Source organism: Nelumbo nucifera, chromosome 4 (genome assembly GCF_055504915.1).
Source record: "Nelumbo nucifera cultivar China Antique chromosome 4, China Antique-T2T, whole genome shotgun sequence".
In the NCBI taxonomy this organism is placed as follows: Eukaryota; Viridiplantae; Streptophyta; class Magnoliopsida; order Proteales; family Nelumbonaceae; genus Nelumbo; species Nelumbo nucifera.
The window spans coordinates 28345782-28371889 of record NC_142652.1 but is presented as its reverse complement, the minus strand read 5'-3'; the positions used below and the strand labels follow the sequence as shown (position 1 = coordinate 28371889).

The following is a 26108-nucleotide window of genomic DNA, read 5'->3' as shown; positions in this document are numbered from 1 at the left end:
GGCCTCTATTACAACTGTGATGACAAGTTTAGGCCGGGCCATAAGTGTCGGGTCTAGTCGCGTCGGGCCTCTATTACAACTGTGATGACAAGTTTAGGCCGGGCCATAAGTGTCGGGCCTAGTGAGTGTTTCTCCTTCAGACAGAGTAAGAGCCGGAAGAGACAGAACCAGAGCACATAGAAGACTGTGAACTGATATCAGACGAACCAAAACCTGTCGGAGCCGAGATCTCCTTACACGCTCTCATGGGCCTCAACCCTCTTCAGTCCATGCGGGTAGAAGGAAGATTGGTTGGCCGGTCTGTGATGATCTTGATTGACAGTGGCTCTACCCTGAATTTCATCACTTGTCGTTTGGCAAAGCAACTAGGTATGACTATACAACCCACTCACTCTTTTTTCGATCCATGTGGCTAATGGGAGTCAGATGTTATGTGATGGTGTATGTAAGAAGGAAAAGATCCTCATACAAGGCCATAATTTCGTGGTGGATCTCCACCCATTGGATTTCTCAGGGACTGATATTATTTTGGGAATTCATTGGTTACGTGGCCTAGGTCTTGCACTTTGTGATTGGGCCAAAATGACCATGGATTTTTACCAGGATGGTCAGACTTGTCATTTACAAGGGGTAAGGCCTCCTAGTCCCCAAGGTGATACTTTAGCTTCCATGATACGGGCCTCCAAGGATGCTGGACAGCCCTTATTTATGCACTTAGGCATTCGGCCCACAGTCCCAATTTTAAACAATCAAGGCTGTGACCAACCCACGGAAGCCCAACATGAGGCCTTATGATCAATACTCTATCAGTTTGGTGACATATTCAAGGAACCGAACCAATTACCTCCACCCCGGGCCGATGACCATCAGATGCCCCTCTTACCAGATTCCAAACCGGCCAATGTGAGGCCATATAGATACCCTTATTTCCAGAAGCTGGAAATTGAGAAGGTAGTAAGAGAGCTATTGGACAAAGGGCATATACAGACCAGCACCAGCCCTTTCTCATCCCCTGTACTCCTAGTGAAGAAGAAGGATGGTAGTAGGGGTTTTTGCGTAGATTACCGGGCCCTGAATCAGATTACAACGAAGGAAAAGTTTCCGATACCCCTCATTGATGAACTGTTGGACGAGTTAGGGGAAGCACAAGTGTTCTCCAAACTAGACCTGCAGTCCGGGTATCATCAGATCCGGGTTCACCAGGCTGACATCCACAAGACAGCCTTTAGAACCCACGATGGCCATTATGAGTTTTTGGTTATGCCGTTTGGACTCACCAATGCCCCCTCCACCTTTCAGGCCCTCATGAATGACATCTTCAGGCCATTCCTAAGGCGATTTATTCTGGTGTTTTTCGATGACATTCTGGTTTACAGTAGGGATTGGGACACCATCCAAAAGTGGCCCAAGCCCACTACTATAAAGGCTCTTAGGGGTTTTCTTGGGCTTACCGGTTATTATAGGCGCTTCATTAAGGGGTATGGGCTTATGGCCACCCCTCTAACGCGTCTGTTAAAGAAAGATTCTGAAGAAAACTGAAGAAAACAGACCTTGAGAGTTCGGCAATGAGGGTTTTGAGAGTGAGAGTTTCGAACATTACTCTCTCTCAACACCCTAACACTATTTTATTAAGATAAATTTGAATAATTACAAGGAGACCCTTAGTTGGGCAAGAAATTACAAAGAACATAACATAGAAAGGATGGGCCCGGAATAAAGCCCATTACAGAAAAGAACATAAACAGTAAGAAAGAATAAACAGCCTATGGGCCATTCGGCCCATCTTCTCTACACTCCCCCTCAAGCTGAGCATAGATGTCAATCATGCCAAGCTTGCTAGTATCATGCTGAAGTTTTGCCTTGGGAATGCCTTTGGTGAAAAAATCTGCCAACTATCCTTCAGACGTGATGAAAGGAAGACATACTTCACCCGAAGAGACCCTTTCTCTAATGAAGTGTCGATCAACTTCAATATGCTTAGTTCTATCATGTTGCACTGGGTTGTGAGCAATGTTGATGGCAGCCTGATTATCACAGTACAACATCATTGGCTTGTCATGTTTAACCCCAAGTTCCTCCATCAATGATTTTAGCCATAATAGTTCAAAAACTCCATGTGCCATGGCCCTGTATTCTGCTTCAGCTAAAGACCGAGCAACAACCGATTGTTTCTTGCTTCTCCAAGAAACAACATTACCAACCACCAAGCTGCAATACCCAGAAGTAGATCTTCTATCATCAATGTTTCCGGCCCAGTCAACATCGGTGTAGGCTTCAAGTTTCATATGACCATGCTTGGCAAACAGAATTCCCTTTCCTGGGGAGCCCTTCAAATAACATAGGATTCGCTCTGCTGCTGCCATATGAGTGTCTTGGGGAGCATGCATGAATTGCCTAATGCAACTGACTGCATATGCAATATCTAGCCGAGTCATGCATAGGTAGAGAGTTTATGACTCATATCAATAGGAGTAGCAACTGGTCTAGCACCCATCTTTCCAATTTCAGAGAGCAAGTCAAGAACATACTTCCTTTGGGAGATAAGAATCCCATCCTTGGATCGAGCAACTTCTATGCCAAGTATCTCAGTTCCCCCAAATCTTTAATCTCAAACTCTGTATGGAGGAAAGATTTTAGATCATGAATTCCTGAAACATCATTACCAGTCACTACAATATCATCTACATATACAATGAGGTATACTACCAGAGGTCCACTCTTCACAAAAAGAGTATGATCAGACTGTGTCTGCACATAACCTAACAAGTGCTGTTCTAAATCTCTCAAACCATGCTCTAGGGGACTGTTTTAGTCCATAAAGGGATTTCTTCAACCTGCATACCTTTCCTTTCATATCAGTTCCATACATCCCTGGAGTAAAAGACATATAAACCTTCTCATGTAATTCACCATTCAGAAATGCATTCTTCACATCCAATTGATAAAGGGGCCAGTCAAAGTGAGCAGCTAAAGATAGAAGAACCCTCACAGATGTCATCTTGGCAACAGGTGCAAAGGTCTCCAGATAATCAATCCCATATTTTTGTGTATAGCCTTTTGCAACCAGTCTGGCCTTGTACCTTTCAATGGTGCCATCAGCTCGAATTTTGATAGTAAAGACCCACTTGCAACCGACTAGATCCTTCCCTTCAGGCAAATCAACCACTTCCCATGTGTCATTCTTGTGTAGGGCATCAATTTCAAACCTCATAGCATCCCTCCATTCTGGAATATTAAGAGCTTCTGACACAGACCTGGGAATTGGGTTAGAAGCAACAGAAGAGAGATAGGCAAAGTATGAAGGTGAAAGCAACCTGTAAGAAAGGTGCTTGGAAATGCAGTGAGCAATGCACTTCCGTTTTCCTTTCCTAATAGCAATGGAAATATCGAGGTCAGGGAATGATGACTCCAAGGGTGCTGAAACGGTACTTGTTGTCTCATCTGTGACTGGAAGTGTATGAGGCTCATGTGTTGTAGGAGAAACAACCTGCTCATTTCTGGATCTTTGCCTTTGATACACCTTGGGATTGAGGATAGGACGAGGAGGTAAAGGTGGAAGAACACTGGGACAAGGAAAATGGAACGACTGATCCGCCCTTGATTCATTTGAAGGAGAAGCAGACTCATCAAAAGACTTAACTGGGTCAGGAAGAGGAAGAACAAACACCTGTGACAAATCCTCCCCCTGTGGACAATGTCCTTTTAGAAAAGAACCATAAAAGGGAGAAAGCTCATCAAAGGTGACATCCATTGAGACATACTGAGTGCCAGTCTTTGGATCAAAACAACGGTAACCCTTCTGTGTGGGGGAATAACCAAGGAAGATACACTTGTGGGCTTTGGGTTCAAATTTATGCCTTTGGACACTTGGAACATGTACATAACAGGTGCAGCCAAAGACACGAAGAGGAATAGGAAAAAGGTCCTTGTCCGGATGAAGGAGATTGAAGGGAGACTTAAACCCTAAAACCCTGGATGGCATACGGTTTATAAGGTAGGTGGTAGTGAGAACGGCATCACCCCAAAACCTTATAGGAACATGTGAGGCAAATAAGATACTTCTTGCAACTTCAACAATATGCTTATTTTTCCTCTCAGCAACTCCATTCTGTTCTGGGGTCCTAACACCGGAGCTTTGATGAATAACCCCCATGTCAGAGAGATAGTAGGATAGGTTCTTCTCAAAATATTCTTTTGCATTGTCAGATCTGAAAATTTTAATCCTAGTATCAAATTGGGTTAGAACAAATTCATGGACTTGTCTTACAAGTCTTGGAACTTCATCACGGGATTTCATCATGAATATCCAAGTGAACCGAGAAAAGTCATCAATAAACAAGATAAAATATTTGTAGCCACCCATGGAGGGTAAGTGGTAAGGCCCCCACACATTAGAGTGCACAATATTAAAAGGAAAAAAAGATCTTTTATTGCTCAAAGGATAATTGTTTCTACAATGCTTTGATAACTCACAAGACTCACAATGAAGACTGGACAAACTAATTTCCTTAAACAGTTCAGGGAATAGATGACTCAAGGAAGAAAAAGACAGATGACCCAAATGACGATGACACAACATAATCCGACTAATAGACTCTGAAGAAACAGACTCGAAAGCAACATTCCCAGGATGATCAGTGCATTGTCCCGAAGTATCAAGCAGGTATATTCCGTTCGCCTCATGGCCACTCCCAATCACCTTCTGAAACTCCAGATCCTGAAAAACACAGTAGGAAGGAAAGAAGGTTACACAACATTTTAGTGACTTAGTTAAACTACTTATAGACAACAAATTTGTATTTAGTCTAAGTACATGAAGGGCAGAAGGTAGGAACAAGGAATCTGTAGCCTTAATGGTTCCCTTGCCAGAAATAGGGGCAAGTGAACCATCAGCTAAAGTGATTTTATCACGTCCAAGAAGCAAGTCATATGAAACAAACAAGGTAGAAATGTTGGTCATATGATCAGAAGCACCTGAGTCAATAATCCAAGGGATCTTAAGATTACCTGAAGTGGTTGCATTATTGGCAGAAGCCCTTATACCTGAATGAGCAAATGCAGAAGAAGCTGAATTTCCTAAAGGGTTGGAAGAAGAAGTCACATCCTCTAGATGACTGATCATCTTCCCAAACTTTTCATATTCTGCTTTCATGGCTGCCAACTGTGCACAAGCAGACATCTCTTCAATATAGTACTTATCACTATCTGGCCCAGTAGCCACATTTGCACTTCCTGTCCTTTTACTATCATGTTTTTTCTGAAATTGAATGGGAACAAGATCAGGATGTAATTTCCAGCACTTGTCATTGGTGTGCTTCGGCTTCTTGCAGTACTCACATACAACTTCTTTCTTTCCTGAGCCACTAGATGTCCCAGCAACACCTTTGGGTTTAACCCCCATAATCACAAAGTGATCACTAATACCAGCCCCTTGAACCTAGACAACCCTTCTGCTCTCTTCATTGCTCACCAAAGCATAAGTTTGTGACAATGAGACACTCTCCTTGGAAAGAATATTCTGTTTTGTGATATCATATTCTGGGTTTAGTCTGGTTAAGAATTCAAACACCCTGTTCCTTTCAACCAGTTTTCTGTAGGCATATTCTGGGTTTAGTCTAGTTCAATTTCTTGCCATAGAGACTTCAGGGTTGAGAAGTATACAGCTAAAGGTTTCTCCCCTTGCCTTAAATTCTTCACATCACTTCTCAATTTATAGGCTCTAGCCACATTTAGTTTTTGGGAATAGGTTTCTGCAACACTGTCCCAAATTTCCTTTATTAAATTCATCCATAGGTAGTGTTGGCTAATTTGTGGCTGCATTGAATTCATAAGCCACCCAATGACAGTGTAATTTTCTTGCATCCACTTCTCGTAGGATGGATCATCTTCTGGGGGAGCCTTCTTGCTCTCGGAAATAAACCCCCACTTTCCTCTACTACATATATAAATCTTTACCGATTGTGACCATGCCAGATAATTAGTTCCATCTAATTTAACTGTGGTCACAGTCAATAAAGAATCACCTGGAGTTCCCTGAACCTATCCATATTCAGCACCATTCTTGTTTTCAAACTCTGAGGAGTTCATCATGTAAACACTTCAAATATGATTTCAGATGACTTCTACAAGTGTACTGAATGAGGATGAGCAAGGACTGAGTTCAACCAACCTCAAGACAGCAATACACAAGGCCAAACTACACCCGGAAGTTGTAAGAACCAAGACTGAAGCAGAACCTTGGTTCGGCCTTCAAGAAGTAATCAGAAAACTTCTAATCATTGTGCACTCAATCGAAGTTCCTTTTCTAATCAAGGACTTCTAGGTAATCACCAAAAAGTAGCCAAGAAGAGTAAATACCAGTCCATATTGATGAAGAGGCCTTTTTACAAACACAGTGTGGGCAATAGAGAAGACCCCACTGTCAAAGGTGAAAAAAGCCTCAAGAACAGTTCGTACAGGCCCCCAAAACACAGCCAAAAAGAAGCAATAATTCACAGCACTGAATCCAAGGATGTTTTGGCAGTTTTGACAGTCCAAAAAGGAGTGAAAACAACCCAGAAATCTCTGGGTTAAACCAGATTAAAAGACAGCCGAATAGTTGTACAAAAACAACCCAGAAATTTCGGACACTTCAACAGTCCAAACACAGAAAAAATAACCCAGAAATCTGAGCACAACTTACAATATTTAAGCTTCAAATCAGAAACCGAGCTGTTTCCTTTTTTTTCTCTGATTCTTCTAGGCCACCAAACCACTTCTCCAAGAGATTTGAGTCTTGGGCACCTTCCAATGACCTCCAAGAATCAAGCAACACGAGCTGAAGCTTCCAGCCCTAGAATACTGAAGTTCAGGCCTGCTCTGATACCATGAAGAAAACTGAAGAAAACAGACCTTGAGAGTTCGGCAATGAGGGTTTTGAGAGTGAGAGTTTCGAACATTACTCTCTCTCAACACCCTAACACTATTTTATTAAGATAAATTTAAATAATTACAAGGAGGCCCTTAGTTGGGCAAGAAATTACAAAGAACATAACATAGAAAGGATGGGCCCGGAATAAGGCCCATTACAGAAAAGAACATAAACAGTAAGAAAGAATAAACAGCCTATGGGCCATTCGGCCCATCTTCTCTACAGATTCTTTCAGTTGGGCTGATGATGCCCAACGGGCCTTTGAAGACTTGAAGATAGCAGTTTCTAGTCCTCCAGTCCTCACTCTTCCGGACTTCTCTCAGCCCTTTGAAATAGTGTTATGCATCGGGTGTAGGGGTAGGGGCCGTCCTGATGCAGAAAGGGCAGCCCATTGCTTATTTCATTAAGGCTCTCTCAGTAGCTCACCAAAATCAGTCCACCTATGTCAAGGAAATGATGGTCGTGGTAATGGCAGTACAGAAATGGTGTACATACCTATTGGGACACCAATTTATTATAAGGACAGACCAACGAAGTTGAAGTACATAGCAGAACAAAGGGTGCACACCCCGGAGCAGCAAAAATGGCTTAGTAAACTGATGGCATTTGACTACCACATAGAGTATAAGCCTGGGTCTGCAAACAGAGTAGTTGATGCCTTATCACGGGTAGAAGAGCTAGCCCAACTGACCTGCTCTCAGCCCAGTTTTCCCTTGTTTGAAGCTATACGGCAAGAAGCTAGGTCTGATCCGCAGCTATAGGACATTAAGGATAAGTGGAGACGTGACCCTTCCCAGGTTGCGGGTTACCAAATTGTAGGACCTGATCTTTTCTTTAGGGGCAGGTTTGTGGTTGCTCCAAATTCCATCCACAAAACTGAACTGCTAAGGTTGTTTCATGATTCCGCGTTGGGGGGACATTCAGGGGTGCTACGGACCCTAAAGAGGCTCAGCAGCCACTACCATTGGGTAGGAATGCGCAAGGATGTGTTGCACTACGTATCCAAATGCCAAACCTGCCAACAGCAGAAATACTCCTCACAGTCTCCCGCAAGCCTTCTACAACCCCGCAAGATTCCAGAGCAAGTGTGGGAAGACCTCTCCATGGACTTCATCACAGGACTTCCCCGTTCTGCAGGGAAGGAGGTTATCATGGTAGTGGTTGACCGTCTCACCAAGTACAGCCATTTCTCTGCATTGCCTCACCCTTCCACCACAGCAATGGTGGCTGACATCTTCATACGAGACGTCGCAAAACTGCATGGAACACCAAGATCCATAGTCTCAGACCGTGACCCTGCCTTCCTGAGTTCATTCTGGAAGGAATACTTCCAATTGCAAGGAACCCAACTGCACCCATCCACAAGTTATCACCCGCAGACTGATGGACAGACTAAAGTTCTTAATCGATGCTTAGAAGCCTACCTTAGATGCTTCATAGGGGAGAAGCCTAGACAATGGGCCCACTGGCTCCCGTGGGCAGAATATTGGTACAACTCAACTTATCAGTCGGCTGCAGGAATGACACCCTTCAAGGCTCTATATGGCAGAGAACCCCCTCCCATATTACCTTATGAATATGGGTCGTCCAAGGTGGCAGAAGTAGAGACCCGCCTTCTGGCAAGAGACGAGATCCTTAGACTGCTTAAGACCAACTTGACAAAAGTCCAACAATGAATGAAGGTCCGCTATGACTCTCACCACTACCCATTAGAGTTTCAAGTGGGTGATTTTGTCTACCTTAAGCTCCAACCTTACCGCCAGGTCTCAGTGGTAAGACGGGTTTGGCACAAGCTATCTCCCAGGTATTATGGGCCCTATAAGGTGCTGGAGAGAGTGGGCCTTGTTGCTTACAGATTGGACCTCCCTGCTACCTCAAAGCTTCATTCGGTGTTTCACATCTCACTTCTCAAGAAAGCTGTGGGAAATCATACTCCTATCTCATCCAACTTACCTCAATTCACTGAGGAAGGAGACATTTACACGGAGCCTATCAGAATTGTGGATTTCTGTTGGGTTCGACGAGGTGGGCAGGTTGTGCCAGAAGCCAAGGTAGAATGGGCCGGGCTGCCTCCAGAAGACGCCACTTGGGAACCTTATCTAAGGCTGAACAGGAGGTTCCCAAACCTAGACCTTGAGGGCAAGGTCAATGCTAAGGAGGGAGGAATTGTTGGGACCCAAACACTCCCTCCGAACCCAACTATGGGAGTGGAGCAGACCACCACCCATCAGCAGTTCACAAGGAGACAGAAAGGACACGCAACAGAGCCCCAGAGTTAGTTACACTAAGAGTTGGTTACTTTGTAGCCAGAGGATATTCCCTCCATGATATCTTCCAGAGTTAGTTACCCTACAATCAGAAGATATTCCCTCTATGATTACACTTGTAGGCCAGCTATATAAGGCCATAATCATATAATAAAAGGTGTGAATGAATATCCCTTCGTTTTCTCTCTCTGAGTCCATCCTCTTCCTACCTTCCCTTCATCTTCTGTTTCAGGAGGTTAAGCCACCCTCGAAGGGGCTTCCGAGGTGAGTGGTAACTCATCAGAATGCCAAATGCAGCTTTAGCATTTGAATTTCTACCACTTCCATTTTCTGAACATGTTGTTTCTTGACTACCCAACACAACTGCTCCATACAACATAGCTGGCCTTACAATTGTTTTATAGAATTTTCCTTTTAATCTAAGTCATATTCACCTATGACAAAGTCTAGATGCACCCCTCCATTCTGCCCATCCTACTCTAATTCTTTGGGTGACATCCTCAATCTCGACCTTGTTATGAATTATTAAACCAAGGTACCGGAAATGGTCACATTGAGTTATCTCTTGGTCTCCAATCCTAAGCGTATCTTGATTTACACTTCTATTATTAGTTTATTACTAAATTTACATGTCATATACTCAGTTTTAATCCTACTTATTTCAAAACCTCTTGTTTCTAAGGCATTTGTCCATAAGCTTAATTTTGCATTTAATCATTCAGTAGTTTCATCAATTAAAACAATGTCATCCACAAACAACATGCACCATGGAACTTCCCCCTAAATATGTTTAGTCAATTCATCTATAATCAATGCAAATAGACAAGGGCTAAGTGCCTAACCTTGGTGAAGACCCATAGTAACTATAAAATCTGAAGTCTTTTCCATTAGTGTTCTAACATTGGTTGTTGCCCCTTCACACATATCCTTAATCAGGTCCATATACCTATTTTGAACCCCTTTTGTTTCCAAGACCCATCATATTATCTCTTTAGGAACTCTATCATATGCCTTTTCTAGATCAGTGAACACCATATGAAGATCTTTATTCTTCTCTCTGAACTTTTCTATCAATCGTCTCGAAAGAAATATAGCTTCCATGGTTGATCTCCCTAGCATAAAGCCAAATTGGTTCTCTAATAAACTTGTTTCAAGTCATAATCTTTGTTCAATTATTCTCTCCCAAAGTTTCACAATGTGGTTCATAAGTTTAATCTCCTGGTAGTTATTACAACTTTGTATATCACCTTTATTCTTAAATACACCATACCATTGTTTCTCAAATCATCAAGCATCTTCTTTTCTTTCACCATCTTATTAAACAGCTTCGTTAGCCATAAAAAGCCTACCTCTCCCATACCTTTCCATACTTGTATTGGAATCCCATCAGGTCCTAATGTCTTTCCCTTCATCTTATCTAGTGCCTCTTTTACTTCAGTAGGCCTAACTCTACGAAGGTACACATTAATTTTAACACTACTAGCACTACTAGATTCTATTAGCACACTCCAGTAGTTCATTTAATAAATTTTCAAATAGTTTTTCCATATTTGACTTAAATGAATAAGTATACTTGTATCGAGGAGTTCCTCTTGAAAGACAGTAAGCCGTCAATGGTGCCGTCTAGCGCCTTTTAGGCTTAGAAACCCCCTCGTCCTAGAGCTGATAGAAGTACAATAAAAGTATGAAGTTAGACTTCGTCAATTCACCGGTTTTTTGTTTTTCTTTTTTATCAGTAACAACAATTTCATTAATCAATCAGAAAAAAATGGTACAAAGAAAGGGAGGTAAACTTTCTTAACTCTCCCCATAAAGAAAAAAATTAAAGTTACAACTGAGCCTAGAACATAGATTCCCTAACCACCCCTTGCTTGGCTAACTCATCAACAAACGAGTTAAAAGATCTCTTCACCCAGCCAAGCTTAAGTTCCATGCCTTAACCAACCACCTGAATTTTTTCCTTTCATTGTTATAAACCCATAACCCAGTCTTGTCTTCTTTCAACCACCCTACCACCATCTCCGAGTCCCCACAAGTCTTCTAATGTTCATTTCCTTTGCTTTTTGGACACCTTCCACAACTGCAAAGATCTCAGCTCTGAGAGAATCACCCATCCCAATGGGGCCTAAGAACAAAGCTGAAACAGCCCCATTCTCATCCCTAAGCACACCCCCAATACCTGAGTGCCCAGGGTTCCCACTACTATACCATCAAAGTTCAGTTTTATAAAACTAGAGGGGGGAGGAATCCAGGACAAACTTAGGCCTGTTTTGACTTGGGTACACTTAGCAATCTCTCTCCACTTTCTCAGCAGATCATCCATTGCAAAGTCTGTGGACAACTCTAAAGATTCCAGCCACTGTACCACCCTCAAATGAATCAAATCTATTAGGTTTTCAGCCCTTCTCTCTTTTTTAGAGAAAATCCTTGAGTTCCTTTCTTCCCACAATGACCAACATACAGCAGCCGTTAGACATCTCCACATAGTCCTACCCCTTTTCAGCTGCCACCTGAAAAAGGAAGAAGAAAATAGGCTCTGCAAATTTAGAGTCGTCCAGCTGTGCCCAAAAAGGGAAAATGCCCATTCCCAAATAGTTCTTGCAACCTGGCATGTCATGGGTCTCTATTAGCTTTATAAAGAACACACCATTGAGGGGATATGCATGTCTTGGGTCTCTTTTTTTTAAGCAAATCACTAGTGTTGATTCTTTCTAGAAATGTTTCCCAACAAAAACTCCCAACCCTAGGAGGAATTGGCTTACACCAAATCTTTTTGATAGGGGGAGGGCCTGTGGGGCTGGATGGCTGGGTTAAGACTTTAAAGAAAGAGGCACAAGAGAAAGAGCCCGAGGGGGTGGGAGTCCAAATTCTACTGTCTTCCTTTGCGGGGTACAAGAAAATATTTTCAAGAAGACCAAGGAAGGTCGAAATGTTGTTCAGGTCTGTGTCTCTAACAGCCCCTTTCAACCCCAAATTCCATCCAAACCCAGAGTTTGAAGATGATGGGACAAGAAAGGATGAAATTGGCTCATTTTTTCAAGTCGGAGAAGGCATATAATGATGGAAATTGATCCTTCAAAGGGGCACTCCCCACCCAAGTTTTTCCATCTTTGTTTGATTTCCTTGTCTTTTACCGAGACTTTTTGATATTCATCTTTAATGCACCAAAAGTGGTTTAAATCTCTTTCCTTTTTCTCAACTTTGATAGTTTATACATTCCTTTCTCTCCCTCTTTAGTTCTTAATTTATGGTAAATCGCATCATAAGCCTTACATTTAACTTCATTCACTTTCTTTTCAACATCCTTTCTTATGCCATTCCCTGTAACATGCTAATTTTAATCTAATTACATTTCAACCTCTTCATTCCACCACCAAGTTTCTTTAGTACCTTTCCACTTCCCTTCATATTCTCCTAAGACATCCTTCGTTACTTTTTTTATATTGTTTGCCATTTCAAGCCAAATATCATTAATCTTTCCATCTAAATTCCAATTCCCTTCTATTATCAATTTGTTTCTAAACTGAGCTAGCTTCTCCCCTTTCAAATTTTCCCACCTAATTCTTGGACACACCTATTTTCTTCCCTACTCTTCCATTTCCTAATGTGCACATCTACCACCACTAGTCTATGTTGTGTTGTTATGCTTTCACCTGGAATAACTTTGCAATCTTTACACATCATTCATTTTGTTCTCCTAGTAAGGAAAATTTTTCTTTAAAGCTTATGTGGGAAAAATCTATATGACTTATGTCTGTCTTCTAAAATAATTCTTTCAATCTAATTGGTATATACCAACCACTTATACTCTATATACCCTCTCCACTTCATCCAGACCCTCTAATTCTTTGGCAACATTCTCTTTACTTCTTTAGTCTCTTCCTCACCATACACTATTGAACAAAGGTGACAAAAATTCTGCCCCTAAGGAATCTCTTGGCCGCCAATCTTAAATGTACCTCCATTTTGTTTTCTTTGATTGCCATATTTTCACTTTGTATATTCTAGTATAGCCTCATCCTAAGTTTTTGCATTATAATCTGTAAATTATCTCCAGAATTTTAGTTTTGCATCTAACTCAGTCTAATGTCATTTTTCCTATTAAGGAAATGAAAGGTTTACCCCTTTCGATGGATGCCTTCAACAGTTGATAAAGGTCTGTCCCCTGACCACCGCAACCCTAGGAATAAGAAAATCTCTACAGAAAGGCGAGATGATGACCTGGAAGGCAGTTTCTTGGCTAGTGAAGAGGAGTCCGATTCAGATGAAGCGGAAATGTCGAGCTCATGAAAGCTTTGATACAGAAAAGCTGTTTTTGGAGGACGAGGAGAAAGAGAACCCAAATATCACAGGTATAGAGGTCTCTGGAGCCTTCGTAGGGCTTGAGAAGGAAGAACTTCTGACTAACAATGGTCATGCTCATTGTGCCATGGGGCCAAATTCTATCCCGGATGTGATACAAATCCCGGGCGTCCTGCTGTTGGGGTGCAGTTCCCCTCCTACACAGAACAAAGGAACTCCATTGAGGGATTCCTCTTTGAACATGAATCAGTCTTTCCCGTCCCAAGCAACTCTTAGAGTCTCCACTACTTGGGGAAAAGATCCTGCCGTGCCAAGCTCTCAGTCACCTATCTTCCTAGATGAAACCTTATCCTCGTGTACATTTGTCATTAATTTTAAGGCTACCAATGAGCTTCATGTGCCTATAACAGATACACTTCAGTCCCAACCTTTGGCTGCAAGTGTCCATGAGGATTGAGGAGGTAGGAAGGGAGCTGGAAGGTAGAGCTATAGGGAGGGAGGATGAAGATGATTGGAGGATTTATGGAGAGAAAAATTGGAAGTTATTGTGTGACTCCTTTGAAGATCTGATAAGAAAGGAAGAAGCAGGAAATACTACTGTAGAGGGATTAGGAAAACAAGAATACTTTCAGTCGGAAAGGGATGCAACTGAGGAGCTTAGGGAGAATGGAGGGGAACCCATGGTCGATTTAGTAGGGAAGATTGGGTTGAAGTTGAAAGAATTAAAGGACGTTAAAATGTACTCCCAAAAGAAAGGGGAGAAGGAAGCTCAAAGAAAAAGGAAGCAAACAGAGGTGGAAAGACTGAAATCTGATGTAGCAGAGGATTTGGAGTTTAGCGGAAGGGGGGATAGAAGGAAAGGAAAGAAGTAGAGGGAAGAGTGGACTAGGGGTGTTCATTCATGTTGACATGAAGATAATAAGTTGGAATGTTAGGGGGGCTGGGCAGTGGTAGGAAAAGGAGGGTAAAAAAGGATTTACTTAGAAAGGAGAATCCCGATATAATGATGTTACAAGAAACAAAAGTGGTCGAGATGGATAGGAGATGGGTAAGAAGTGCATGGAGTTCTAGAGGTATAGGTTGGTCCTTTGTACCATCATGGGGAGTTTCAGTGGGCATTGTAACACTGTGGAGGAAGGAGGTGGAGTCACTGGAAGAACTAATAGGTCGATTCTTGGTATCCTTAAAGCTCAAGAACTTGGGTGATGACTTTACTTGGGTGTTGACGAATGCTTATGGTCCCAATAGATATAGAGAGAAGCGAATTTTGGGACGAGCTTTGTGATATCAGAGGATTATAGAATGGGCCTTGGTGCTTAGGTGGAGATTTCAATGTGGTCAGGTTTTCTAGTGATACAAACAACCCCAACCAGCTAGTCTCTACGAGTATGAAGAAATTTAATGAGTTCATTGAGTTCTGTGAGGTTAAGGAAATGCCTACTCAACAAAATGTGTTCACTTGGTCTAACTTACAAGCCCCCCTAGCTACTCAAAATTGGATAGGTTTTTATTTAATATTGAATGGAAGAACATTGGATAGGATTGTTGGCAAGAACTTTACCACGAGTTACCTCTGACCATTGCCCAATTAGTATTGGAACTAAAGATTTCTTAAGTGGTCCCAAACCTTTCAGGTTTGAAAACATGCGGTTGACACACCTGGATTTCATCCACAAGGTGGACGACTGGTGGGGAACAGAAGTGAGGGGAGTGTTTTGGAAAGGGGTTAAATTTAAAAAAAAAAATTACAAAGGCTTAAAAGTGAAATCAAAGAGTGGAACAGAGAACATTTTGGAAGAATTGAGGAAAAGAAATTACTAGTAACCTCTCAAATAGAGCAGTTGGATGATAAGGAGTCAAGGTTTGACAAGAGAGGAAGGCAAGGTCTTGAGATGGTCCTTGAAAAAGAATTGGAAGAAATTTTACTTAGGGAAGAGATATGTTGGAGGCAGAATTCGAGGCACCAATGGATCAAAGAGGGGGATGGCAATACTAAGTTCTTCCATGCACTTGCTAATGGTAGGAGGAAAAATCTTGAGGAGAAATTAGAAGTGAATGGAGAAACATTGACTGATCAAGAAGAGATTGCCAATTGTTTTGTCAATCATTTTAAATCTATGTTCAAACGACAAGATAATGTGGGAACCTCTGTGGATGGATTGGAATGGCCTGGGCTTAACTAGGAGTTGACAAGAATATTGGAGAGAGATTTTGATCTAGAAGAGATAAAAGGGGCAGTGTTCTCAATGGATAGGTCAAAAGCACCAAGACCAAATGGTTTCATGATGGCTTTTGATCAAGATTGCTGGGAGATAATTAAGTTGGATCTTTGGGCAGTTTTTGAGGAATTTGCAAATGAACATTTCATAAGCCTGGGGATTAATTCCACTTTTTTAGCATTAATTCCCAAGAAGGGTGATGCCACTCAACCAAGAGATTTCATACCCATTAGCCTAGTGAATAGCATCTACAAAATCCTGGCCAAAGTCTTGTCTTTAAGATTAAAGTTGGTCCTCTCCGACTTAATTAACCACGCCCAAGGGGTGTTCATTCAGGGAAGACAGATCATTGACCAAATTTTGATAGCTAATGAGTGTGTAGAGGATTTGAAGAAAAGGGGAGAGATAGGCTTTGTGTGTAAATTGGACTTGGAGAAAGCATATAACATGGTTGATTGGTCTTTTCTTTTGGACACCTTGAGAAATTTTGGCTTTGGAGAAAGGTGGTGTGGTTGGATTGAAGGTTACTTGAAAACTTGTCATTACTCAGTCTTAGTTAATGGAGTGGTTAGAGACTTCTTCCCTACAACTAGAGGATTGAGGCAAGGGGATCCTCTTTCTCCATTCTTGTTTACCTTGGTGGCTGAGGTTTTTAGTAAACTTATCTCAAAAGCAGATTTGTTGGATCTTTTTAGAGGTTGGAGGGTGGGGAGAGAAAGTACAATGATTACACATTTGCAGTTTGCTGACGATACAATAATTTTTTGTGAAGGTACAGACCCTAAGAAAGCAAGGAACTTGAAGCAGGTGCTAAAATTGTTTGAAATTATATCTAAGTTGAAGATTAATTTTGAAAAGAGCCGTGTGGTGGGGATGAACTTGGGGGAGGAGGAGGTGTCTAAGGTTGCCAAGACTTTAGGTTGTTCTACCACTAGATGGCCACTAAAATACCTAGGCTTGCCCTTAGGAGCCAACCCAAGGGAAGGAAACTTTTGGAACCCAATTCTTGAAAGTTGTATTAGGAAATTGCCATCTTGGAAGAGGAACAATGTTTCGTTGGGGGGTCGTATTACCTTGATAAAGTCTACCTTAGCAAATCTGACAGTTTATTACCTTTTAGTCTTTAAGATGCCACTTAGGGAGGTGCTGAAAGTGGAAAAGATAATGAGGGATTTCTTATGGGAGCCAAGAGAAGGAAGAAAAGATCACTTGGTGAGATAGGAGGTAGTCTGCAAGAGTAAGGAACAAGGGGGTTTAGGCATAGGTAATTTAGGGAATAAGAATGTAGCTCTATTGGGTAAATGGTTGTAGAGATGGCCATTAGAAAGGGAGAGGCTATGGCATAAGGTTATAGGAAGTATTCATGGACGCGCAGAGAATAGTTGGGATTCTGGAGTATCTCGGCAGGCTACTTTGAACTCTCTGTGGAAGGTTATTAATGGCATTCTTCCCCTCTTCTTGAGCCTTATCAGGTATGACGCTAGTACTGGAGATAAGGCTCTTTATTGGGAGGACACCTGGATTGGAAACTCCACCCTTAAGGACCTCTCCCTCTTTGTATTTCCTCTCCCTCTTCAAAAATGAACCCATTCAGAGGTTTGTGTCTTTCTCTCAGTCTTCTGGATTAAGTTGGAATCTGGGCTTTAGAAGGAATCTGAGAGACTCTGAGATAAACCAAGTCGCTCTGCTTCTTAAAACCCTTGACCCAGTTTGCTTAGACCATTCCTAACCAGATGCTAGAATTTGGACTCCCAACTCTTTGGGCATCTTTTTGTGTGCTTCCTACTTCTCCCAATTGTGTACCCCCCCCAACCCTTAATCTTTATTTTGTAAAGAAATTTGGTCTAAACCCGTCCCCCCCCCCCAAGGTTGGAGCTGCTCTTTGTTGGGAAGTTTCTCTTGGGAACATAAACAATTTAGACATCCTACAAAAGAAAAAACCCAATCTTAGTATTTCCCCAAGTTGGTGTATCCTTTGTAAAGCTAATGGAGAAAGCTGTCACCACCTCCTAATTTCTTGCCCTTTTACTTTGAAACTTTGGGAGAGGATTTTTGGTCTCTATGGTTGCTGGTGGATGATGCCCTTGCAAATTGGGGGACTCTGAACCTACAAGCTTTTGGTGGCCTAAGAGAAGAGGGAGAGTTTTATGGAGATGTGTTAGGGCTGCTTTGGGTTGGACAGTTTGGGAGAAAAGAAATAATAGAATCTTCAATGATAAAGCGAGGTATGAGGATTCTGTTTGGGATTGTTTGCTAAACAGGGCCATTAATTGGGCTAAAGCATCAGAACTCTTTGCACAATTCTCTCTAGCTGACTTGTGGAGAAACTGGGAAGTAATTGCAAAATCCTCTTCTGTTAAGAACAAACCAGCTGTTGCTTGGAGGGCCCCTGAAGAAGGCTTTATCAAGCTAAACTTTGACAGTAGCAGTTTTGGCAATCCCAGGCCTTCCGGTATTGAAGATGTGTTTAGGAAAGCAAAGGATCAGGTTGCTGTCTTGTTTTCTGGCCCAATAGGAGTGGGGGATGCAGTTAGTGCAGAGGTCCAAGCAGTCTTACAAGGATCACAGCTAGCAAAAGATTTAAACTTCACAAGATTGGTCATTGAAGGAGACTCTAAACTTGTAATTGGGTGGCTGAAAGAGCCAGGGACTGTAGCATGGTCATATAGGGGGGTGATGAGAAAATTTAAGTGGCTAACATCCAATTTAACAGTTAAGAGTTCAGTGGGAAAGGAGATCAGCTAATGGGATGGCAGATCTTCTTGCCAAGCAAGGAGTGCATAGGGATCAATTATTCTGGTCTCAGTTGTAATTTTGCTTTGTTTTTTAGGCAGCACCTCACTCCTCTCTGTGGGATCTCTATTATGCAAGTTTTGTTGGCTCATATTAATCATTCTTAATAAATCACTTTATTACTTATCAAAAAAAAGGGAGCTCATCCAGCAGACATGAGACACCTAGTTAGCTCATCCATGACCATTGCAAATAAATGAGCTAGTATTGACCCTTGACATTGACTTAATGTAAATGGAAACTCCCTATGTCTCCTGCAATATTCTCATGCAAATCATTGCACCATCACACACATGTTTAACAGTTCAAAATATCTATTTTTAGCTTTTCTTTCTCAAAACCAATCATGCCTTGTCTGAGATAGCTAAACACATGCTGACTTCATCTGGAGCATCAGAAACATGCCACAAGAAGTGCCATGTCATGTATTAAATCTTGGCAGAGTCCAAGTGTTGGCTTGGCTAGACATATTAGCTTTGAGGACTCTCCATAACATTACAAACAACAATGAACTTAATTGACAAAAACAAAATTCAGCACAACTATAAAAGGCATCGTCCATGTAGCTGATTCAGAGAATATTCCATTAGATTCTTTTATTAATAAATTCTGATTACCCATCAAGAAAGAATTTTCTATCAGATTGGCAGTGGACCAGATACACCATTCCTAAACATGGTAGAAATTGATGAAGGGGAAAACCATTTCACATATTACAGATACAGATTATGGATATGAATATCAATCTGAATTCTGAACCACTATAAAAGCGCCATCGAAGAAGAGAAAGATCTTGGAGAAAAACAAACCATGAATTGGTATGAAGAAAAAGGATAACATGTTCAAACATTATTTGATTTCAAAATCCAGGATGAAAGAGGGGTCTTTTTTGGCAGCAGAGTTTGGTAAATCAAAGGCAGTATCCCCCCATAAATCAGAAGACATAGCTGTGCTGGAATGTTTAAAGTTCCTCAAGGCAAAGAATCTCAAAAATGTAATAGTGGAAGGTGATTGCAAAGCGATAATGCAATAATGCTTAGCGTCTTTCAACATGGCTGTAGAGAATGATTCTGGGTTTATCATCCAAGACATTCAGAAGCTGGTACAAGACCTTAATGTTAGTTTCGAGTTCATTGCCAGATAAGGAAACAAGGCAGCTCATACTGCTGCTACCCATGGCTTTCAAAGTTCAGGCTTGGTTATTAGTTCTGCTCCTGATTGGCTTTCTTCGGTATTGCTTAAAGATGTTAGCAGGTTTTCTGAGGCTGAGTCTTATACCTTTCTTTGGTCTTTTTCAGTGTTTTTCTTTAGTTTAGTAGGTTGTGTCAGTTTTTTTTCCCTGTTGCTCTAGCTTTGTGTTTGGCTTTAGTGGTTGTATCTCTGGTTTCCTCAGGTTTCATTTGTTTCTGAATGAATTTGTTAGTTTTTCTCCCCTCCCCCTGAAAGAAAAAGGAAAACAAATAATGCAACTTCAATGATTTAAAAACTAACGATAACAAATTGAAATGTAAAAGCTGCACTTACTGCTAATACTATTTTGGAGATTTCACATATCTGATATCACTGCAGTAAGGCAAATATACAAGACATAAATACAGCTTATCCCAGTAAGTAATCATAACATACTTGCAATCTGGTCTTCACAACCCATAATGGATTGGTTGCAATAGCTGTGGCAGCTCCAGCACCAGTTGCCGCTACCATATTTGCGCCAACTGTAAGTTGGTTATCCCTATCCACTACAAATTGTTAAAACAATACCAACATTAGCAAAAATGAGGAATCAAGTACTTGCAAATTGTTAAGACCACTGAAGTGGAAAAATGCATTTCCCTAAAAATGAAAGAAAAAAATAGAAATTTGCCAAAGAGAATTTAGAAAAGCAACCATGGGAATGCAGCAGTCCTTTGAGCTTCTCATAAACTGTGAAATAAACCTACATAATAAAATAAGTACTGATGTTAATTGGAGAAAAATGAAACTATTTCAAGTATCTTAACCACAGGTTCAAGAAACCATTCAAATGAAGAAATCATAAAAGGATTCTAGATGGAATTTTTTTATATTTGTCAGACTTAAAAGTAAATATAATTTATAAGAAGGCATGTAGTAGCCTCATATTTATATTGTAACGGACTATAATCTGCTCAGGAAAAAAAGTAAAAACAGAATCACTTTCAAACTCAACCACCCAAGTAAATGCCTCTTTGAGTCCATTTCCAATGTTGATCACAGCCATCTGATGTGTTCAGAGGAGTGAACTGGAATCAACCTAGGATTTGGCATTTTCTTACACAAAGCAGCCACTCTGAGAATTAAACCTGTTTTCTTAGGTTTGCCGATCTGAGATTTTACCAACATGAAAAGCAATGTCTCCATAAAGGGTGATAAACCAATGTTGGCCCTAGCTATCCAAGGTCTTGAGAGGGGTGAACTGCATAGCTGACATGCCCATTTGCTTTTCTTTAACTTCCATATTTATTATTGTAACATGGTATCCTTTTGTCTCTCTTCATAATTAGTAGATCAGAGAATGGAAACATTACATACAAAAGGTACAATTGAAAATAAAAGATAGAAAAGCATTGATTATTGCTAGAAATGGCTTGAGGCCTGTAGTCATGTGACAACTCTAGTTACAACACCCCTTTTTCATCATCTCAAAAAATTGGCTGTATTCAATCTTCCCTTAAAAGGAAAACAAGGATATAACTGATATCTGATCAATAAACATAAACAGAAGTTTATGCACTACTAACAAAAGATATAATGGTAGAAGTCTATAGCCATGAAGGGATAAAACCATTATTTCCTAATGGTCCAAAATGAGTGGTTGTATCAGAGTAGGGACAGATTTCATTTCATGAATCCAGGACCAGTGAATGATAAGAAAGAACTAGTAGATTGTTCCTCAAAACAATCACAATAGGAAATACAAGAACATGAAAACTTTAAGAGAAATAAACAGATGAAACAGAAACAGATTAATTCATTCAAAGAAATAATGGCAGAAGACACAAGTTTCTAGTACTCACTGCCCAATTTGGAAGTAGTGCCAATATCGTTGGAGAAAGACCACGATACATTCCCTTCATACCCTCATTTTTAATTATGTTTTGCAGACTTGTAATGATGAGGCTACCTGAATTTAACCATAGTATGCAAAGCATCAAATATTTCACATGTTAGAGTGTAAGACAGGCAACGGACAAGGAAAAAGTGAGCATGTGAAAAGAAAGAGATAAGAATGTCCATAGTTTTTAATTTCAAACTGAAGGAATTAATAAAGTGAGGGTGGCAGGACAAAGCAGATTATCTAGAAAGGTACTTCATTATTTGAATTGGTTCCTATAATTTTTTTTTTATCAGCAACACAGAAAAAAATCATTAATTATGAAAGAAACATGATTACAACAAGAAGTTGGGAAAGGAACCAGCTAATAGAAGCTGTCCCAAATCAGTACTACATTTGAGCCCAAAAGATATGTGTTCTATGTACCCCTTGCTTGGCTAAGCTATCTGCCAAGCTATTAGCAGTGCTCCTCACCCATTTCACTTGGATTAACATGTCCTGTGACAGCCATTTGAATTTTCTGAATTCATTCATCAAATGCCATGCCACCCCCTCCCCTTTAGCCAGCCACTTAACCACAGTTTTAGAATCTCCCTCAATAATCAGCTTTCTAATACCCAGTTCTTTTGCCTTCTCAACCCCAAAAACTCTGATCTTGCCACATCACCCTGCTCCACAGGGCCAGAGTATAAAGTAATTATGTTCCCCTCTTCATCCCTAATGACTCCCCCAATACCTACCTGAGGGCCCTGGATTACCCAAACAGATCCCATCAAAATTCGGTTTCTTCCAACCATTTATTGGAGGAGACCAAACCTAAACAGATCTTTGTCTTGTAGTTGAGGATGCAGCGATGGGACCCCAAGGCCCAAGCTCTGAAGAAATCTTCAATCTTGAAATCCGAAAACAGCTTCAACCAAGGTTTCCTTGCTTCATTCCTTCTCTTCAAATATTCTTGCATTTCTTTCCTCCCACACAGTCCAAATTAGTGCTGCTCTAGTGCATCTCCACAAGGTCCTACCCCTCTTTTTTGTACAGCTAATGCTAGTAGGGCTAAACAAACCCTCCAATCAGCCAGATTATCTAGTCTGGCCAAAAGAATCCAATACATATGGGAACCTATGTGCCTCCTTTCAAGATTCCTTATACATGAATTATTTTAGTCAGATGGTCCTGGGTTAAGAAGTTTCCAATGAATAGGAAGGTCCTTCTTTTCTCTATAAATTATAAAATATATGAGACAACAGAATTTGGAGAACTAAAATAAATAATAGTTTTCCGAATTATATGTGATTTGACCATGTAGAATGTGAGATGTTCAACTCCTTTTATTAGTTGTAACTTTCTGCTGTGATGTGATGTCAAAGAACCAACAATCCTTCCTATTAATGCATGCTGATTCTGTGGAATCAAGGACCTGGTTTCCAGGTTTTTACCAGACATCATTGAGATATTATTCTCATTTTGATGAGCAATGATGTGGAGTGCAATGATCAGGAGATGATTCCCTTAAATGGGATACAATTCAATCCAAAGGAATCTGGTATAGATTCTTCAGTCGTCTTCCCATACCCCTCACTCAAGCCCTAACTAATGATTCTTTAGTTCAAAAGGATTAACGTTCCAGAAATGAGTTACAAATATTTATGAATTTTAATAATTTAACAATGATAAGCAAATAAGCTCCTGGTATTAAGGCTGTATTAAGCCACTCAAAAACAAATATGTCAAGGTCATTGTTCATAAAAATTCTTATAAATCTCTTTGTTTTCCTTTCAGATCTAGCTCTGGGGGCAGTTCAGGTTGAACCTGAACAAGTTTTGCTCTACAAACAAAGACTCAAAAATTCTATTCTCAGGTTTCTTAGTTGTACTTTTTCTTTATTTAACAAGTGATAATCATTGCAGGGCGCTGCATATTTAATTCAAATGGTGATATTAAATTCACCAATGCGTTTGTGCAGGCAATTGGATTTTACCCATTGCACAACGCACAATGGAAACAGCTCTGAGTGGAATAGAACGAAACATATAGTTCAAATAACCGCTAAGATCCTGAATCTGATCCTTCGTACCTCTGCTACCAGAATGGGGCAAATTGGGCAGGCCGTGGACCTGAAGCCTTGTCTTGATTACATCCAAAGGACACACAAACGTAGCAGCAATAGCCCCTACAATGCACAACTATTGGTCAAATTATGCAAATTAAACACGAATCTCAGCATGAACTAAAGTTCCACCTTTCCCTGATCTGTAAACTCTATAATTCAAAATTTTCGTCCTACAGTGAATAGGATCACGATATGCAATAGCCAGAAGAAAAGAGGAAAACCTAGGAATGACTTGAACCCTATCTTAGAGCGAATAGACCACAGAAAATTCAGAATTTTAATAGAAACGAAAGATGAGGAGTGAGAAAAAACCTGCGGCGGCACCGGCACCAGCGTTGCAGAGAAGATCTCTGGTGGTTGGACCTTCCGATGACTCTCTGGTCATCGTGAGAGCATACAAAGCGGAGAACTGGAATTTTCAGTAAGAATATGAATTTGCGGGTACTGATAACGAGATTCGCTGACTAAACAAAAGCCGATTCGCATGTTCAGACCATGAACCCTTTTAACAGTGACTACACCAACTTGGACTCGACGGCAACGAACGTCTGAGCTCGTTCTTCGAATCAATCAAAGCTGGAAAAAAGAGATTACTTTCTCATCTTCTTTTGTATTTTGCCTCGGAAGCAGTTTCGCGGTTATTACCCCTTCTGGTTTTAGATTCCTAGACTGCGAGCTGACCATCTGACTGACCCGTGTTGAGAATCTTTTTAGTGTCCAGAGAGAGAGAGAGTGCTTTGAGCGGCGAACTAGTTCTCCTAACGACGGCTTGATCTGATCCCGAAAACAAAGACAAAAAAACTCTCGTTTTCTTCGAAAACCAAGAAAAGGAAAACCGGCGATTTGCCGGTCCGGTTGTCTGGCTAAGCTTTTGTGCAATTGTGCTAGTAGCAACAACCTGCACCAACAGGGCTCCATTATTGGCCACGTCAGCCCTCCTCAGGCTGGGCCATACAGCTGATGTTGTTCAACGCTAAATATTGCTACCGCGAGAGGTGTGATGCATGGCCCCAACTGACGTGGCGATAAAACTTGAGTCGATCCAGGCCACCTAGAGAACATTTTTATCCCAAAAGGAAGGACAAGATAATGAAAATCAATGATTAGACCTAACACTTTGTCGCGGAGATGGGCTTATCCGCTGCAAAAGCATCTGTTTTTCCGTTGGGCGTTGGATACGATTTGATTCAAGATGAGCCCACCCCTATCCCGCTATCCGATCCGATTTGCTTATTCGGTAAATTTTGTTTGGTGTTTCATACAAATTATTTTCAATTCATTTATTCCATGGCATACAATGTCAAAATCATTTACGTTCATTTTATATAAAGGTAAATTTTATTTGAATCTGATATAAATCCACATATAATATTTGATTTAAATCCAAATATAAATAAATCTGATACATTTGCAGCTCTATACATGTATGTGTTAACCTATCCATAGGCAAGTTCTATCAAGAACTTGGGAAGCGCCGAAGTCTCTTGGGTCGTGAAGTACAGAAAGTCAGCACCAAAGTCTGCCATAGAGTTGTTTGGTAGGGTGACTTTTTTCTCCCCCTCTGGAGGTTTGTCTCTCTCTCTTTCCGGAGAGGTTTTTTTCTTTTCAGTGTTTTTCCCATTTCTTTATTTCTCCCTTTTTTGTGTTTTTCCCCCCTCTCTCTCTTGCTCTTTGTTTCCCCTCTCCTATGTTTTCCTCTCTCTCTCCCTCTCTCAATCTTTGTTTCTCTTGAGATGTCTCTAGATCTCTTGAGGATCACCCATTTCTTTCTTTGTTTCTTTCATCTTCTATTTTTTTTTGTTTGCTTTTTTTTGCGGGCATTCTGACGTCTTAGTTGACTGAGTTAATGCTAGATGGCCGAGATACTATTCCAACGATAGTTTGCTCTCTGTTTCTGTGTTTCTCTGGCGTCCTAAATGCCTGTGATAGTGCTCCGACGTCCTGGATGGTAGTTTCAGTTCTCTGGCTTTCCAGATGGTAATTACAGTTTTTTGGCATTTTTTGGCGTTGTGAATGGACTTTCCATTCTTCGGCGTTGTGGGTGGACATTACAGTTCTCCGGCTTTCTTTGGAAGATAGCTTGTAGTTAACAGTTCTTCGGTGTGCTGGATGGTAGTTACAGATGGTGCGTCTTCTACAGTTTTTTTTTTTTGTGTAGTTGGAAGTTACTGTGGCTATGTAACTTCATCTATCAGTTTTTGGTTTGGTTGGTAACTCTTCTTGTTAGTTTGTTCGCCAGTTATGGTGGTTTGGAAATGTTCTTATCCACTTCTTTTGGTGATGTTAACTCACCTTGCTTTGGTTGCAGAAGTTCTTCTGATTCTCCTAACATCTATTTGTTTTATTCTTTTTGAGAATGTATCGTTCTTTATTTGGCCTGGGTGGCATCTCTTTGTACCAATCTCTTGAATGAATGAAACATGATTGAAACCTT

The 26108-nt window shown here is 40.9% G+C and overlaps 1 protein-coding gene across 2 annotated transcripts in view; it reads right to left on the bottom strand.

Moving 5' to 3' along the window:
- Window positions 1-24523, bottom strand: part of LOC104613282 (nicotinamide adenine dinucleotide transporter 1, chloroplastic-like) — a 31970-nt gene extending 7447 nt beyond the window's left edge. Inside the window, exons 1-5 of one of the 2 annotated variants that reach the window (XR_016068721.1) lie at window positions 23987-24522; window positions 23639-23734; window positions 21527-21633; window positions 20379-20427; window positions 20118-20230 (exon numbers count right to left, since the gene is read on the bottom strand). Coding sequence is in view for 1 of the 2 variants with exons in the window: in XM_010281033.3 (XP_010279335.1) it covers window positions 20118-20230; window positions 20379-20427; window positions 21527-21633; window positions 23639-23734; window positions 23987-24059 (438 nt within the window). In the remaining variant the exon portion in view is untranslated. Of the gene's footprint in view, window positions 1-20117; window positions 20231-20378; window positions 20428-21526; window positions 21634-23638; window positions 23735-23986 lie in introns of both variants that reach the window. The other variant, XM_010281033.3, reaches the window with a different exon arrangement.
- Between the last annotated feature and the right edge of the window lie 1585 nt (window positions 24524-26108).